Source organism: Stegostoma tigrinum, chromosome 5, assembly GCF_030684315.1.
Source record: "Stegostoma tigrinum isolate sSteTig4 chromosome 5, sSteTig4.hap1, whole genome shotgun sequence".
NCBI lineage: Eukaryota > Metazoa > Chordata > Chondrichthyes > Orectolobiformes > Stegostomatidae > Stegostoma > Stegostoma tigrinum.
In genome coordinates, this window is record NC_081358.1 from 103,459,290 (window position 1) to 103,478,665 (window position 19,376).

Here is a 19,376-nt window from a genome sequence, read left to right on the forward strand (position 1 = left end):
CAGATTCAAAAACCAGAAACTGTCGCAAGGCAAGAGGAGCCGCTAACATTTTCAAAGCTAGGTTTCCCAGTAATCAAGGCAATAAACCCTATTTCTTATCTGTTTGAAAGCTGCTTGGCTGTTTCTCCAAAGTCACCTTTGGTTTACTTGCTGTTGACTGAAAATCACAGTGCACATTAAACTGTTGACTTTGTTCCCATGAAATGCAATGAAAATGCAAATAGTTCAAAATCTTCTAGGTTTTTCCTAAGATGTTTGAGGACTGTATTTTCATAACACTGTTAATGTTGTTGATTGTGACGAGCCTTAATTAGGAACAAACTGCATCTGTAATGATCTTGACTGGGATCATGCCCTGACCAAATAGTACTGGCTGATTCATGCGCTTGCTGTAGAATTTAAAAGCTTTGACAACATTTGCCATGGTTACTATTTTAGATTCATGTTACGTGATAATTCAAAATTGTAAATTTCTGTGCCTATATTTTATCTGCAGATTGAAAAGTACAGTTTTGATTTAGTCACTAGTTGGAACTGAAAAATTAGATACAGTTGTAAGATATATTTAACTTATTAACTATATTTAACTTGTATTTCAAGAAATTCTGTCAGTGGTGACTTGAACATCTAGTTAAAAAGACCAAATGCTGTACTGGAATCAAAACATTGTTAGCTGCCATCAAGCCATTCAGTTTTGGCACTATGTACTTTTAAAGTCAAAATTCAGAGTTGATTCTGTTCCACAGAAACATTCAAAATATGATATTCTAGATGGTTAGGTTCATCAGAGCATCGACCTAACTTGCTGTTTTAGGTACTTTTGGATTTGATATTCCAGGCTCATTCCTGATCATCTTGCCTGCTGGACTTTTGCTGTTGAATGAAAGAAATAAGTAGCCCAGACTAGCTAGAATGCAGTGATATGACTAGATATACCACGTGCAGCAAGTTGTCAAATCTGTTGTTGATTTTGTAACATTGATTTAATGTTTGTGGGCTGATTTTTATCAAAGGCGTGGGGAAACAGACTTTGGATACAATGTGGGGGATGTGAAGTTCATACTTTGACATGGATAAGCCTTTAACTTGGAGTGGCGATGAGAATGGAAGCTGGGGAAATGAAATGAGGATCTCATTCATCTCCTTGCAGCCATCACTGAAGGTGCTTATTGTCCTGAGGGAAGATAGAGTTTGTATTAAAATCTTTCACTGTACCAGAAAGCCGACCTGTGTTGCTGGAGACCACCTAGAGCAGGGCTGCAACTTGTTTCATTGTCGTCCTGGATGTAATGCTGGCAGCAACAGGGAGAGGAGGGGAAGTTAATTTCCAGCAGAATAGCAGAGAGTAACCACCTTGTTTTCGCATTCTTGCTTTCACTCTCCCTCTCGTGCTGTCCCTCCTTTATTTTCGCTCGTGCTTTCTTGGTCTCTTGCTCGCGCACTCGTTTGCATGCTTTCGCTCCCTCTGCCCGCTCTCTCAGGCTATAATAAATACAGGAGCTGAGTGGCCCTGGCAGAATCCAAACTCCAAATCAGTAGTTCCAGGGTTTAAAATAGAAAACCATGCTTCTAAAAGTTGTGTGGCCTTGAGCATTGAAGGGTTAAGAGTACTTAATTGATAAAGAAGTTCAGTAGGTTAGATATATCCTCTGGAGCAGAATCCAGAACAAAGGAGCATTATTTTAAAATTACAGTCATGCAATTTAGGTGTGAGCTAAAATCGTTGTGCTTCTGAAAAAGAGTTAAAATTTGGAACTGTCATTCTGATATGGCTCTGGATTCGGCATCTATCGAGATATTCAAGGTTAGAAATTTTATTTTTTGTTTGGACTGATTTTGGCTACAAAGCCAAGGCTTCACAGTGTTCGAAGTACAGATTACTTGTTATGTGTTGAATGATAACATGTTTAAGAAGGAGCTGTGTTCCACATTCCCAGTTGTTTTGCTTAATGTTGCTGCCTTAATGCAAACAATTTACTGGAGTTAGAAAAGATTGATGTAAGTAAAAGTGGAAACTGACTGCCACAAATGTCCAATCCTTTTTGGATGTGAGGTGTGGTCCCAGAACGTTAGAATGCACTTGTTTTCATCATAAAGGATAAATATTACAATTACTTACAAGTCAGTTATACAGAAAACTTTTAGGTGCAACAATCCAAAAGAAATTTAATTGTCATTTGCAAAAGTGTGAGTAAACAAATGAAAGTCTGCAAGGGTTGTTAAAAGCAATTTAAGTTTGACTAACTCAGAATAGACTTGATTTGGGTAATATGGATAATATGTAAAGCACCTTCAAATAATGCCATATTAATGAACTTATTAGCAAAACAAATGCCCATGGTATTAAAGTCAAGTGAAAGTGCAGAAATGAAGTTGTTTGAGATAGAAAGCAGAGAGTAGTGGTGAGCAGTTATTTTTCAGGTGGTAACGATCCCTGAGTTTGTGTTTGAGGCACTTCTATTTTTGATACGTGTTAGTAACATGAACTTGGGTAAATAGGCCATATTTTTCAAAGTTTTCAAACAAAGCACAGTAGATAATATCAGCCTTGAGAAAGGCATGGGCAAACAGTGACAGATGAAGTTTAATCCAGAGAAGTGTAAATTGATACATTTTTGTCAGCTTTTATGCTCCTAAAATGCTGCTTAGCCTGCTGTGTTCATCCAGCTCCACACTTTGTTATCTCAGATTCTCCAGCATCTGCGGTTCCCATTATCTCTATCACCTGTCTAAACACTTCATTTGGGCCTCGTCTCAATCTTCTTTGCTTCAAAGAGGACAGTATTCTGAACATTTTGTTTAGCACTGTCATTCTTTTCCCTTTTTAGCTCATTTCTTTATGCATACATGTCTCTGTATTACTTGTCCTATTTTTCCTTCATCTGCATGCTGATGATTCTCTTCATGCATTATTCATGGTTTTAAAGTGCCACTTATTGATATGTATCCAAACTTGAACACTGTTGATTACTCACCCTTTTCCAGTGCCTTGTTTAATTGCCAACAAGGTGAGGCTGCTCTTGACTGAGTCCATTTTAAAAATAAAACTTTTTCATGCAACATAGGCACCATTCGCAAGACCGGCATTGTTGCCCAATACGAACAGCTCTTAGCTTGCCATATACATTTTAGAGGGCACTGGTGAGTTGACTACACTGTTGTGGATCTGGAGTAACATGTTAGCCTTCTCTTCCCTAAAAGATGTTAATGAATTAAATGGTTGCTTTTTTAATGGTCAATTATACTGTCATAGTCACCATATATTGAGACTAGCTTTCAATTCCAGGGTTTTTAACTGAATTTGAATTCCAGCATTTGCTTTATCAGCATCTTCCTGCAATCTATTCATAGCCAGATAATCATCTTTTCTGATGAAGGGTCGAGGCCCCAAACATCAGCTTTTGTGCTCCTAAGATGCTGCTTGGCCTTCTGTGTTCATTCAGCTCCACACTTTGTAATCATCTGCAATGCTAATCTTACTGATATTGTAACACTTCCTGTGATATTGCCCCCTCATGTGTAGGATCCATTGTTGTTTCCCCTAATTTTGTGCTGTCTTCATTAACATCCAAAAGCGCAGTTATTTTCACATCCTCCATGGGTGTCCACCTCTAGCTCACCATCACCTATTTTGAGCCTGTGTGTCTGAATTACCAGACTGCTGGTTTGACATTCACGATTAGATGAGCAGAAATGTTCCGGAATGAAAATTGAAAAGACAAGCTAATGTCTTGGTGATCAGCATTAGCTACCTCTGCTGGCACTAGCTCCATCACTGTCTGTGGCAGATATGTGATGCTGAACTGACCTGTGTCCTAGTTGACCCTAGGGTGAGCTGCTGTCCATGTCCAAACTGTCACGAAGACCAGGTGTTTCCATCTCTGTTGCGTCATTTAACTCTAGCCCTGTTTCACACAGTCCGTTCCTGAAAACCTTCATCCATGCCTTTTGATACTTGTGGACCTGGCTGTTTGAGCATAGGCTAACTGAGATTCCATACTCTTGTCCTTTAAGCTGGGGTCTTCCAAAACTCTTCTGCTTGAGTCTTGCAACAAGTGCAATTCATCAATAATCTATGTGTTTGCTAAACCACTTGCTTCTGATTCATAAGCAATTTACATTTTAACATTTAATAGTTATTTCTTACTTTAAATCTCTCAGTGACTTTATCCCTCATCTCTGTAATTTGCACCTCCCAAAGCCCTTGAAAAGTTGCACTCCTCAAATTTTATACTGTTGTGTGCCTGTGATTTTCAGTTGCCTCACCATTGTGGCTGTGCGTTCTGTTGCCCTGGTCCCAAGCTCCAGAATTTCCTCCCAACACCTCTCCACCTTCCCTTTCTAACTAGCAGGCTAGTAAACCACCTCTAAACTGCCTCCACTGCATTTACATCCTTGCTTTAATAAACATAGCACATGTCAACTCCTGTGTGCAATTTTGGTATCACCAAATCAACCTTTTACATTCAATTCCTCTTGTAATCAAGGACAACATCCTATCAACATTTTGAGTTGTACTTTACCTACTTACGGACTAGGGCATCTTAGAATTTTGCAATCAATCTTCATTTAAGTAATGCTGCACTATTAAAAAATTCTTCCTGGCAAAGTGAACACCATGTGTTCTTTAATATACTTCTGCCTAGTCACTCAATCTGCCGGTACCAGTCTGCAATTTTTTTATCTTCTTCTCAATATTCTTTTTCCTACCTATGTTGTATGCAAAACTGAGTAGCATACTTTCGTACCGTCATCTAAATCATTGCTATAAATTGTTAGAGGTTGAGGCCACAGCGCAGAATCCTGTGGAACTCTACCTGTCATGAACCAATCAGGCAAAGACACATTTATACATTTTTTTCAGTCTGCCAGCAAGCCGGTTAATCTTACGTTTGCGCTGATGCGTTGCCACCTACACCTTGAGGCTTTATTTTCAATAAAAACCTTTGGTTGGGACTTCATCAAATGCCTTCTAAATTCTAAGTTTTCCCCTTGATTCAAAATATATTTTACTCCTTTGCAGAACTCGTTAGCTAAATATGATGTTCCCTTTAATGAAACTATACTGAATCTTCCCATTTATCTTGAGTTTTTGTGTGTGTGCAGCTGTAACCCCTAACGATTCTAACACTTCTTTTTTCCATCCATGACATGTCAAACAAAACTGCTCTATAGTTTCCTGTTTGGTGCCTCTCTGTTGCCTTGAGTAGATGGACTATGTTTGCTGCTTTCCAGTCCAACGAAAGCTTTTCGGTATCTAAGGATTTTTTTAAAAAATTGACATCAACCCATCACCAACCTCATTAGCAGCATCTGTTAATAACTTGGGATGAAGTCCACCTGGACCTAGAAACTTGACTGTCTTTCGCTGTCTGTTTGCTTAGTACCACTTCCCTTGTGATTTGTGATTTTGCTAAGTTCCCTTCACTTCCATATCTAGATTTATAGCTAATACTGGAATTTGCTGTATATTCTCTATCATATGACATAATATTACCTGTGTCTTGCTGTCATATTTTAAAACACTGCAGTTAATTGGCTTGCAATGTTGAAATGTTGTGTAGGTTGTTGTTAAGAAGCTTCTTAAAATCTACTTTTGACCATGCTTTTGGTTACGTAACATCTGCCCTAGTCGTCTTGTATGAGGTGATTTAAGTTTCGATTTTTAATGCTTTTGCAGACAGTTTGAGGTTTCGTAGTTGGAACTGCAGTGGCCTCATTGTGCGAAGTGTTGTGACAACCAAGAAGCCTCTGTAACCCAACATTGTCTACAAACAGTCTGATAAAAGATGGTAAAGCATGTTAAAATGGTCTTCTGGTGCTTTTTCATTCTTATTCAGTACATTATCTCCAAAATGGTCTTGCCAACCATCATTCATTACTGTTGTTACTGCAGTGCTCTTGCAACTTACCATATGGAAGCATATGCTTTGAATCCGTCCAGCTATCCATTCAGTCGTGTGAACTTATTGGCCCAGACTTTGTTAGGCCTTTCCTACAGGATTAGAGAAAAAATGGGATTGATCTCTAGTTGAGCTATGTTGCACCACATTTAGCAAGCTTATTTGATGAACAGTCATGATTGTACTCTTCCTTACTGGAGAGAACATGGCTTGTTGAACTGTCCCAAGATTTTGTTACCTTGTGCTTCTAACTGGGGTACAAACTTTGGTAGAATCTTCCATTCTGACAGGCTTATGTTTTTCCCTTCCAAGAATGCATGATGACACCTGTTAAAAACCACTTACATTGCTGATCTGCGTATGACAGTGGGCTGAGGTACGCTTCTTTTATACTAGTTTAAATTTTTTGAATGTTTAATGTTCCAAAGGTCACTTGTCAAAAAGAAAAAGGCAGCTTACGTAAGCTGGAGGAAGCAAGGGTCTAGCATAGCTTTAGAGGATTACAGGCTTGCTCGGAAGGAGCTCAAAAGTGGACTGAGGAGGGCCAGGAGGGGGCACGAAAAAGGCTTGGCAGGAAGCATTAGGAAGAACCCAAAGGCATTTTACTCATACGTAAGGAATAAGAGAATGATCAGGGAGCAGGTAGGACCGATCAGGGATCGTGTAGGGAACTCGTGAGTGGAGTCTGAGCAAATAGGGGAAGCCCTAAATGAGTTTTTTTGCTTTGGTTTTCACAAAGGAAAGGGACCTTGTTGTGAATGAGAACTTTGAGGAGCAGGGAAACAGGCCTGAACAGATCGAGATTGAGGAAGTTGATGTGCTGGAAATTTTGGCAAACATTAAGAATGATAAGTCCCCAGGGCCAGACCAGATTTATCCTAGGTTGCTCCTGGAAGCGAGAAAGGAGGTTGCTAAGCCTCTGGCGAAGATCTTTGCTTCCTCACTCTCCACGGGAGTCGTATTGGAAGATTTGGAGGGAGGCAAATGTTGTTCCTCTTTTCAAGAAAGGGAATAGGGAAACCCCTGGAAATTACTGACCAGTCAGCCTTACGTCTGTGGTCAGCAAGGTTTTGGAAAGAATTCTGAGGGATAGGATTTATGACTATTTGGAAAAGCATAGTGTGATTAAAGGGAGTCAGCATGGCTTTGTGAGCGGCAAGTCATGCCTCACAAATCTTACTGAGTTCTTTGAGGAGGTCACGAGAGAGGTTGTCGAGGGTCGAGCAGTGCATGTGGTGTACATGGACTTCAGCAAGGGATTTGATACGGTTCCCCATGTCAGGCTCATTCATAAAGTCGGGAGGTATGGGATACAGGATGAATTGGCTGTCTGGATTCAAAATTGTTTGGCTGACAGGAGGCAGAGAGTGGTTGTAGATGGTCAGTATTCTGCCTGGAGGTCAGTGCAGAGTCGTGTCCTGCAGGTCTCTGTTCTTGGGCCTCTGCTGTTTGTAGTTTTTATAAATGACTTGGATGAGAAGTTTGAGGGGTGGGTTAGTATATTTGTTGATGACACAAAGGTTGGAGGTGCCGTTGGTAGTATCGAGGGCTATTGCAGGCTTCAGCGAGACATTGACATTATGCAGAGCTGGGCTGAGAAATGGCAGATGGAGTTCATCCTGGATAAATGCGAAGTGGTGCATTTTGGAAGGTCGAACTTAAATGCTGATTATAGGATAAAAGGCAGGATTCTCGGCAGTGTGGAGGAACAGGCGGATCTTGGTGTTCAAGTGCATAGCTCCCTCAAAGTTGCCACCCAAGTGGATAAGGTTGTTAAGAAAGCATGTAGTGTTTTGCCTTTCATTAACAGGGGGATCGAGTTTAAGAGCCGCGAGGCTTTGCTACAGCTCTACAAAACCCTGGTGAGACCACACTTGGAATATTGTGTCCAGTTCTGGTCGCCCTATTATAGGAAAGATGTGGAGGCTTTTGAGAGGGTGCAAAGGAGGTTTACCAGGATGATGCCTAGACTGGAGGTCTTGTCTTACGAGGAGACGTTGAACTTGGACTTTTCTCTCTGGAGAGAAGGACGAAGAGAGGTGACCTGATCGAGGTGTACAAGGTAATGAGAGGCATGGATAGAGTTGATAGCCAGAGACATTTCCCCAGGGCAGGATTGACTGCCACGAGGGGTCATAGTTTTAAAATGTTAGGAGAAAGGTATAGAGGAGATGTCAGAGGGAGGTTCTTCACCCAGAGAGTTGTGAGCACATGGAATACTTTGCCAGTGGTAGTTGTGGAAGCAGAGTCTTTAGTGATATTTAAGCGACTGCTGGACATGCACATGGACAGCAGTGAATTGAGGAGGATGGAGGTTAGGTTATTTTATTTTTGGATTAGGATTATTCCACGGCACAACATCATGAGCCGAAGGGCCTGAACTGTGCTGGTCTTTTCAATGTTCAAAGAACTATTCATTAGCCACCCCTGTATGCAAGCTATTTTTACAGCACTTCTGATATAGCAGAAAGGTCCAAAAGACACTCATCTATATGAAACATAGTTTTTGGACATGCAAAAAATTTCTGTATCAGCTGCCATGTTTAAAAGCTTGGATGTAAAAGGGAATTTCAAAGATCAACCTGAAGGAAGAGATAGGCAAGTACTTCTTTTCCATCTTTCTGTAAATCAGGAGGTAAAAAGATTTTCAGAAGTTTTCCCAGTAGTGAGAGATGAAATGGAGATGAGAGTTGGAATACAGAATTCTCCCAAGGTTCTATGGTTGGAGCAGGTTATTAAGATGAAAAGATGTTGTGCTTAAAATATTCAAGCATGCTTTGATGAGATGAACTTGTATAGTTCCTCACTGAACTTGCTGTAAACCATAAGTCAGTATGGATTTTTTCACTGGATGTTTATGAAGCTAGAGAAAAAGTGAAACCGAAGAGATATACACATTGCATGAGGTTAAGTGTAGCTCCCATAAGTTACAATATATATTGTCTTGCTGTAGCTTTGCCCTAGGCATTTTTTAAAAACTGAATTAGGTGGTTTTCTTTTCTTTTCATGGGCCTGGCTCAAACTCATTTTGTCAGCACTTCCCAAAAGAGGTTGAGCTAGGAACTAATGAAGAGTGAGTTCAGAATAACCTTTTCAGAATTCACTGGTTTCTTATCCAGTTGACAGTTTCTTTCTTCAGGGAAATAATCATGGCAGTTGTTCTAAAATTCATATGCCTATGTTTTATGGAATGTATTAACCATAACTTGAGCTGGACAAGTTTCAGTTGATGCTTAAGTTTATTTGGAAAGGATATAAAGCTCTGTTTCCACTGAAACAAAGTAGCAGTAGCACAAACCTTACAAATTCAATCATCCAAATTAGAATCATAGATGTGTGGAAGCAGGCCATTCAATCCATCGAGTCACCACTGACTCTCTGGAGACTATCCCACCAAGACCCGTCCCCGTAACCCTGCCTTTTCCATGGCTAATCCACTTGGCTTGCACATCTTTGGACTATGGAAGGGAAGTGGATGAATTGTAAGGAGTTTATTTTGAGCTAGGCTCATTTGATTGCAATTTATGACATTGTAGTAGTTCGAGGTGCTCAGCCACGCCATTTTGATAATCTTACTGTTAATCTGGATGTGTCCTCCTCTCTTTCCCAAAGTAGCAATCATGTTTGCTGACAGATGCGAACCAAGTTGCATGTTTATTCTTGTGTATAGATTGCGATGATGCATAATGTATCATGTCATCAGTGATAACGCTGCTCATCAGCATTTGCTGTATAGCATGTACAATTGCTGAATAAGTTCTTTTTGATGTGAGTCATTTCTCTGGAGAAGAAGGCATGTAAATTTAATTTGAAATGTAATTTCTATTTCCTAGAAAATTTACACACTTCATGTCCAGCAATTGAAGAAGTGGACAGAGAGTGAAGATGACATTGAAGAAAATAGTAGAAAGTTGTAAACAGATTCAAATTATTTATACCACAAAAAAAGCTTGCCAGACCCATTTATTTCCTGCATACCTTCAGATACTACTTTTGGAAACTCCTTGTATTAATGATCTTAAATTCAAATAAATGTTGGAGTGCCATTGAATTGATAAAGACCAAACGTTAAAACAGCATTCCTACCTTACTTGGGAACACTTTTCATTCCCAGCTATCTTCTACTATCAGTCATTTAGCACTTGAGGTTCATCTGCTGCCTGCAAATTTTGTACTGTGTGGCGTAAGGTGAGTAGCTTATGTAACTAATGAGGGAATTCCAAATAAAAACCAAAAGAAATGCAAGCATTGGAAACCAGAAACAAAATGAGAAATTGCTGGAAAAGCTTAGCAGGTCTGGTAGCATCTGTGGAGAGAAATCAGAAGTTTTTTGTGTCAGTTGCACTTCTTCAGAACTGGTAGTAGCTTGGAAAAAGTTGTTTTTAGTGCAGAGGATAAAGTTTGCCAGGAGGGCTGGGGGTCGGGGTGGGGGCGGCGGTAGTCGTACGGACCAAACGATAGGTGGAGATAGAGTGTAAAGAGAGATGTACAGTTGGACAAACAAAGGAGTGCATAACTGTCAACCTAGGAGAATGATTAGCTACTAATAGGCACTATTAGGATAGTCACAGGGTTCTCCACTGCTTCCTGGTTTAAAAAAAAGCTTGTCTCGATCCACTACCACCCTTCTCTGCCCAGCCAAGCTCGTCCTCGTCCTGAACAAATTCTCACTTAACTCCTCTCATTTTCTTCACATGAAAGGGGATGCCACAGGTACCCATGTGGGCTCCAGTTATGCTTGCCTCTTACCCTCACCCACAACTCTTTCTTTTCACCAGTATATCAAGGATAATGTTGGTGCTGCTTCCCTCTCATTTGGAATTGGAAAAGTTTATCAATTTAGTTTCCAGTTTTCACCCCACTGACACCTTCACGTAATCCATCCTGACTCCCTTTCATTCCTTGACATCTCTGCTCCCATTTTTGGAGACACACTGGCCACCAATATCCACGCCAAAGTATCTGAATTCTAGAGTTACCTGAACTATATATCCTCACACCTTGCTTCCTATAACAAATCTATTCCATTTTTTTCTTCTGGTTTCTTCATCTCTGAAACATCTGTTCTGATGATGCAAACTTCAACCAAGCGCCCTCCAAAGTGGCTTCAATAGGTGGAAATAGACCCTAAAGAGAAAGAAGAACCATTGGACAGACAAAGGAATGGATAGCGGTCAGCCTATGAGAATGAATAGCTGTTATTGGACACTATTAGTGGCTCACAGTGGAATGTGTGTGATAGTATATATGATTAATATAAAAACATTAAGAACTGCGGATGCTGTAAATCACGAACAAAAACAAAGTTGCTGGAAATCCCAGCAGGTCTGGCAGCATCTGTGAAGGTAAAAACAGCTCACATTTCGGGTCCAGCGATCCTCTCTCAGAACCAAGGCTGTCATGGAGTTAGGAGCTGTGACCCTGACAACCCAAACTGAGTACCAATGAGTGGTAGTTTGTTTGCACAGGCCACTTGAAAGGACAGCAAATGACTCCTGCCAGTGCTAATAATTAAGAGTAGGCTGATATAACAGTAATAGGCTGGTTGCATTTGATGTGCTTTGTTTGGAATGTCATAGTAACAAATGTCTAATGAATCATTTGCTCATCGAGGATTAATTAAATCCATAGGTTTGCTTCCTTAACGTAGTGAATCACATTATAGACAGTAAATGGAGTTCTTAAAGGTACAGTCTCTTAAAAACAAGGTACATGAACAATTTTGCACATTATTGGTAGATACCAGTCTTGCTGTACTGGGGCACCTTGACTAGGGTCGTGACTAGTTTTGGGACACCAGTCTTAAATATTATTCCCAGAATGTTGTCAGATCCAGTAGTCTTTGGCTTGAGGCACTGGATACTACATTTCTTGATATCATATGGAATGAGTCAAATTTGTTAAAATTTGGCTTCTGTGATGTTGGTGACCCTGGGGGGAGGCTATGATGGATTGTCTTAAGCCAGAATTGCAAATTGGGTGGATGCAAGTATTTGTCTTCTGTGCTGGGTTCCCCACAATTAAAGATGGAAACATTTTGTGGAGTGTTCTCTTGCTGTTAGTTGTTTAATTATCCATCAAAATTTATGACAGGATATAACAGGACAGTCAAGCTTGGATCTAATTTGTTGACTGTGGAATTGCTTGGCATGGCTGACAATCTGACTGTGTTGAGACATTGCTTTTAGGTACATCTGGTGCCCCTCATGGCATTCCTTGCTGCAGACGAGAATTGATCTGGGGTTTGGTGGCATTGGATATGCAAATGGAACTTTGACTCAACAATAACTGTTGGTTGGTCACTCCTATTGCAACTGTCATGGATGGATGCATACATGACAGCTAGGTTGGTCAAAATCAATATTAAGGAAAATTTTAATTATGTGTTTTGTTCTTCATGGTTCTCTGTCTGCCTGTTGCAGACCCAGTAAAGCAGCTATGTCCTATCGAACTTGGTCAGTTTCAGTGAGTTGTGGTACATCACACCATTCATTGTGACGAAGAATTGAAATGGCCCACCTAGAGCACATTCTGCACCCTTGCTGCCTTCAATCATTCTGATTTTGTCACTCATTCTCCGATATTATTCAAGAGAAATTTGCAGAATCATGTAGCTTTGGATTTCCCATTGTTGTTTCCAGAGTCTAGATCAGTGCTGGTAAATATTATTGATCTTATGCCTTTTTCATTTATGTGAATAAATATGAGCTATATCCACGTTGAAAGATCAGTTTTTATGAAATGCAAAACTGATTATTTGTTTAATTGGTTTTCCTGTCACTGGCCTCTCTCAAGGAGCTACCTCTATGCCAGGAAACATAGTCTCATATCCTACCAGTTCCAGTTGCACATCATGTCTGAACACATTTAGTTAAAAATAATTACAGCATATTTGATCTACAGGAAGTCAAAAGATATTTGTCAAACCTACCTTTTATAGCACCTCTCGGCCACAGGGAAATGTTACAGGAGTTCCTCAACTAACGTCTTAGGATCTACCAACTTCAGTTGCTTCATCAGCAATGATTTTCCCTCCATAAGATCAGAAGTGGGAATGTTTGCTGCCGATTATAGTTTTCAGTACCATTTGAGACTCCTCAGATACTGAAGCAGTCCACGTCTAAATGCAGCAAGAGCTAGACATTTATTTAGATTTGGCTAATAAGTGGCAAGTAAAATTTGCACTCCACAAGTGCAAAGCAATGATAATTTCTTGCCATATGACCTTGACATTCAGTTGCTTTACTGCTGCTGAATTTCCACCATCAGTGGCATTGGTGTACAGTTGTCTAGAAACTTAAGTGTACTAGTCAAAACCAACACTGCAGGCATTTTGATTCACAGCCTATCCAATCACATACAACATTTATTCAGACTATCACGCGGTGACAGTGGTGTGTGACACCTACAAACTCCCTTAAGGTGAGTCGTCAAACAGTATCTTTAAAATCTGTGATCTGTACTACCTGAAAATAAGATGTCTTCAGTTGCGTGCGGTCTCCAATAACCTAACTTGGAACTATATTACCATCCCTTTACTGTTGCTGGATCAAAAATGCTGGTGTAGTCTTTTGAACAGTGCTGTGATTGTACCGTCTTTTCAAAACCGACGGCAGCAGTTCAAGGTGTTGGCTCGGTGCTGCCTTCTGATGTGCATTTACTGATGACCAGTAATACTGAAATAACCCTTAATGGTCCCCTCCCATCTTGCATGAATATGAGAGCCCCAACCTCCTGTTTAGAGAGGGATAAGGACAACATGGGGGGCAATGTCATAATAATTCAGAGGCTTAGATTAAGCATGTGGAGTAGGGGGTGAGTAGTGTACATCGGTGAGCATTGTATGTCAGTGATCCCAATATCTAAATTGGTGAATCTTCAGGAATTTTTTTTTTTTGAACCTTCATCATCGAGTGTTACTGTAAGTCACAGACCATTCGATCAGACTTATACGATTAACCTCATTTTTAGGTCAAAATCGTGAAATTCTTTAAGTCATCCCAATGATCGTCCTTGCTAGAGCCACAACATACTTGGCAGAGCGGCCACAACCAGCATCTTGGGGCATCCACAGATGAGCAGTAAATGTATGCCTTATAACTAATGCCCAAGCTTAAGAAATTTTAAGTTGTACCATTATGTGGCATTAGTTTTGTTAGTAACATCAAACATTGCACTCCCTGACAGTTGAAATGATTTGTCAACTTCAATATTACATGGAGTTCAACAAAGTAATGCTGTTGTACTTGCCTACTTTGCTTTTATTGGGTGGGATTCTAGTGCCGGAAAACAAGAAGTCAAATTAGAGTATGTTGAAATTTTATAGTTTTCTTTTGTCAGCTGATTGGTGCACCACAACTCAAATGTTAGAATAATGCAGAGAAACATTGTTACTAAGTGCATTGTCAGGCACAAGACCTTGTGTAAAGCCCAAAACCTGCCACACAAAAGACATCCAAATGAGAATTATTTTGACGCAGCAGAATCCAGTCGTTTGAATGCGCACACAGTGACACACAAGGTCATCTAGCGCAAGCATGTTGGTGAGTTTATTGAGAGTCAAGAATGGTATAATTTGCAGTGATTCTAATATGTTAACACTGCTTTGAAGAAATGAAAAGAATAGTTCTGGTTGGTTCATGCTCTTTTTAAAGATAAATGTGCACTAACTACTTTATCATTTACTGTATGGCAGAATTTTCTTTCCTAATAAATATTTGTGAACTAATGTGATTTTATTTCCCTCTTCCACCACCCCCCCACCGACCTTTGTTGCTTGCAGTTTAACTTTGTCGGTAAACTGTTGGGCCCACGTGGTAATTCTTTGAAGAGGTTGCAGGAAGAAACGTTGACAAAAATGTCCATTTTAGGTAAAGGATCCATGCGAGACAAAGCAAAGGTGAGGTTTATTAACATCTGTCACTCAAAGCAAGATTATTAGCGGTATTTCTGTCTTTTTGTCTTTCTGCACCTGCTTTCTCAAACTACTTATGACTTGTTCTGCAGTCTTATTTGGAGTATATAAATGAAAAATGCTTTGTGTCAATTTATTACAGCTATCTGTTATGATCATGAAACTCTTTTTCCTTTCGATTTTATATATAAAATTTAAAGATCAAAAATCATTTTCATAACCATTGAAATGCTCATCCATAGAAAACATTTAAGACTGAGTTAGCCAATAACTCAGCCTTAAATGTATTCAGATCTCTGATCACCAGCAAGTGGCCTAGACCTTCTAGTTCTTCTGTTAGGGAAACACTACTTGAAAAGCAACGTGCTTGCTCAGAATAAAACATATTTCATTTTTTTGCATCTTACATTGTCAATTATATATTTATTGTTTACATACTGTCTGCTGTTGACATAGAGTGCTGTCAGCGTAGGATTATTGTTGTAGTTAAGTTAATGTTGTAGAGTTGTGATGTTAAACTTTTTTTTCTGCCTGTCAGTCTGTCTGATAGACATACCTGGCTCAGTATCAATTAATTCTCCTAGGATTGCCTCTGAGTAATACTGATGCTATGCAGGAGACCAATGATTGGTAAGTATCAAAAGGAGGGAGCCATGTTTAAGTCAGATATAGAAACTCAAAGCTTTACTTTTTAACTTCTAGTTAAAGGCTTTTCAGGATCCAAGAGACCTCACTGAATAGGTTATGGGGACCTTTTTAAGGAAAGCCAAAGAGCACACCACAAAATTATCATTCTTTACCATTTTTGTAAAGTTGTAGCTGCTACTCCAGGATTGTCCACCACTTCCTTCTTGCTCATCAGTGACGTGACAGTACAGGTAGGGAAAGAAATTAGGTACCTGATGTCCCGCCCACAAGATGGAACAGAAGTAAGCTATTCATCCCATGAAGTCTACTTGTGAGATCTTGACTGATTTTTGGATAATCCTCAACTCCGCTTTCTTGCCCTATCCCATTAATCCTCAATTCCTTTAATGATTTTAAAAAGCTCATTTCCTGAATATTTTTAGCTTTCTGTTGCAAAGAATTCTACAAATGCACTACCTTCAGAAGAAATTCCTTCTCATCTTGTTAAATGGGTGACCCCTTACTCTGAGATTGTGTTTTGTGGTCGTCGGACTTTTCTGCATGGGGGAGCAACCTCTCTGCATCTACCCTGGCAGGCCCTAGAAACATCTTCTATGTTTCAATAGGGTTGTCTCTCGTTTCCAATCAGTACAAGCCCTACTCAATCTTTTCTGACTAGAAAGTCTCTCCATACTTGGGATCCTTGCATTAAACTCCATTTGCCACCTCTCAGCCCAGCTGTGCAGCTTATCTATGTCTCTCTGCAACCTACAGCATCCTTCGTCACTATCCACAACTCCACCGACCTTAGTGACGACTGCAAATTTACTAACCCATCCTTCTACGCCCTCATCCAGGTCATTTATAAAAATGATGAACAGCAGTGGACCCAACACCGACCCTTGCGAGTTCAATCTGGATAAATGCAAGGTATTGCATTTTGCTGCACCAAACAAGGTAGAACTTAGAAAATTAATGGCAGGTGTGGCCGCACTTGGAGTATTGTGTACAGTTCTGGTCACCGCGTTATAAGAAGGATATGGAAGCTTGGGAAAGGGTGCAGAGGAGATTTACTAGGATGTTGCCTGGTATGGAGGGAAGGTCTTACGAGGAAAGGTTGAGGGACTTGAGGCTGTTTTCATTAGCGAGAAGAAGGTTGAGAGGTGACTTAATTGAAACGTATAAAATAGTCAGAGGGTTAGATAGGGTGGATAGGGAGAACCTTTTTCCTAGGATGGTGACGGCAAGCACGAGGGGGCATAGCTTTAAATTGAGGGGTGAAAGATATAGGACAGATGCCAGAGATAGTTTCTTTACCCAGAGTAGTAAGGGAATGGAACGCTTTGCCTGCAACGGTAGTAGATTCACCAACTTTAGGTACATTTAAATCGTCATTGGATAAGCATATGGACGTACATGGAATAGTGTAGGTTAGATGGGCTTGAGATCGGTATGACAGGTCGGCACAACATCGAGGGCCGAAGGGCCTGTACTATGCTGTTATGTTCTATGTTCTATGTTCTATGTTCTATGTTCATTGATATTTGTGATGGTTATTGAAATTCATTTTAATTTCTCTTTAGGTACAATACTGAAAGACCTGAATACTATACTTTTCCAAGCACAGGGCTGTGTATTAATTCTGACCTAATGATATTGATTTATTTTTGTTACATACATGCTTTAAAAACCATTGTATTCAAAGAAAGCTGTCCAGAATTGATCTTTTAAAGTTTTAAAAACTGTAGTGTGGGCTTATAACTTTGGATGAAACACATTTTAAGAATCAATTTCATCTAGTAAAAAGGTTGAATCATTTTTTAATTCGGCAAATTCTATAATGAGCCAATGATTGGGGTAAGGAGAAAGAAGCGATATGTTGCAAACAAAATTAATATGAGATCTTGAGTTTTGATTTTTATTGCTGTTCTGAAAATGTTACTTCCATTTTAAAGCATATTAGTTGAACCGTAATTTCAACTGTGAAAGCTACTGTTAGCATGAAGAGTTAAGGTTTACTTAACCAACCGTGGTAGATATAGGCTCTCTGATGAAGGGTCTAGACCCGAAACGTCAGCTTTTGTCTCCTGAGATGTTGCTTGGCCTGCTGTGTTCATCTAGCTCCACACTTTGTTATCTTGGATTCTCCAGCATCTGCAGTTCCCATTATCAGTGGTAGATATAGGCATTGCCTTGTGTGTTTATTAATCTTTTTACAGACCAGGTAAATGGAGTTGCACTTGGATTTTTTTGGGTTCTTTTGGTCTCTTGTTGTCAGTGTTTAGTTTGACATCTTTGAAAGCTTGTGGGCTTGAGAATTTCATGGAATACTATTTTGACTGACAGCATTGAAGGTGATGTATGCTAATCAGAAATTGTACTGTCTGGCTGAATTTGCACTCTGCAGTGAAAAATGTTTTGGGGTAATGCCTATTTTGATTTATTAAAATATTAAATGCCCACATTGTTCCAGAGCACATTCAACATCAGTGCCAACTTTATAGTAAGATATAGTATAGTAAAGTATAATAATTTAGTGTTGCTTTGCTGGGCACAGCAACCAGTCATAAAAGTAAAACTAAAGGTGGCTACCTTTTAAGCAGGTGCCACTATCCTTTCTGACCATTATCTAGATTGCACAGCATTCCTCAATCACATGTAATCAGCAAACAATTGTAGCCCATAGCTTAAAAACAGTTCTTTGTGAGGAAAGTTTGTAGTTAGTCACATTTTTTACTTTCCAGAGTTTTTGAAACCTAATCATGTGTGTATAAGGGATAGATTTCTCCTTGGCAACCTTGGTTTTATTACAGAATAGTTGAATACAATATTGCTGTATAATAATTGCATACATAATTGCGCTACAAGTGCTGTATTGGACCAAAATGACCTCAAAATACACATGTAAACTTGCGTTCATTGTATATAGATCTGTTGGTGTATCCACCTGATTAGATGTGACCTCACACCTTATATAATTGAGCATAAACTCAGCACAAAAGACCTCTATTGCCACTGATAATCGGATCTTTGATTATTTTCAGCCTATTGCGAAAGCTGGTGGTTGTTCTTCTGTGGGATATTGGCGTTGCTAGCTGGGCCAGCATTTATTGCCCATCCTTAGTTGCCCTTGACATGGTGGTAGTCACTCAATAAGGCAGCTCACTATAGCCAATTTGGTGTAAATACACGCACAGTACTGTTGAGGACTCCGAGGCCAACTGTATATTAGGCTGTCACCTCCTTTTGCTAGGTCTGCCCTGCTGGTGAGAAAGTATGATTCCGAAGGTATGACTGTCAGGCTGCTCTCCAGGTTTTGATAAGGAGGGCTTTGCATGGTCACTGGGGCTGAGTTGGCTACTGTCATATTTCTAGTGCCTCAATTGATGCCAAGTGATCTGTCTGTCTTCATCTTTTTTTGATTTTGGAAACTTTTTGTTTTAAGCCATTGACACAAATAGCTTAATGGCCCATTTTCAGGCAGTATAATTAAGACAGTGCAGAGATTCTGGATCATATGAAGACCTGCCTAGGCAAGGACACCAGTTTTAAAGAAGTTAGTGAACCAGTATGTTCTTACAACAATAGACAATGATTTAGTTCATTATCATCATTTGGAATTAGAATTACAATTCTATCATATGCCACGGTAAGGTTCAAACCATCGTCCACGGGACATTTTTGAAAAAAAGCCAAAAGGACTGCAGATGCTGTAAATCGGGAATAAAAACAAAGTTGCTGGAAAAGCTCAGCGGGTCTGTCAGTGTTTGTAAAGAAGGAAACAGAGTTAATGTTTTGGAGCCAGTGACCCTTCCTCCGAACTGATGGTGGCTGGGAAAATGGCAGTTTATATAAAAGTGGGGGGGGGATGGGATATGGAGTAAATGATAGGCGAGAGCCTAAAAAGAGACAACAGTTAGACAAACAGAGTT

The 19,376-nt window shown here is 39.8% G+C and overlaps 1 protein-coding gene across 5 annotated transcripts in view; it reads left to right on the plus strand.

Moving 5' to 3' along the window:
* LOC125451806 (KH domain-containing, RNA-binding, signal transduction-associated protein 3) overlaps nucleotides 1–19,376 on the plus strand; it is a 176,837-nt gene that overhangs the window by 63,242 nt on the left and 94,219 nt on the right. For all 5 annotated transcript variants that reach the window (XR_007247396.1, XR_007247395.1, XR_007247397.1 and 2 more), the window contains one exon: nucleotides 14,686–14,802. Coding sequence is in view for 1 of the 5 variants with exons in the window: in XM_048529402.1 (XP_048385359.1) it covers nucleotides 14,686–14,802 (117 nt within the window). In the remaining 4 variants the exon portion in view is untranslated. The remainder of the gene's footprint in view (nucleotides 1–14,685; nucleotides 14,803–19,376) is intronic.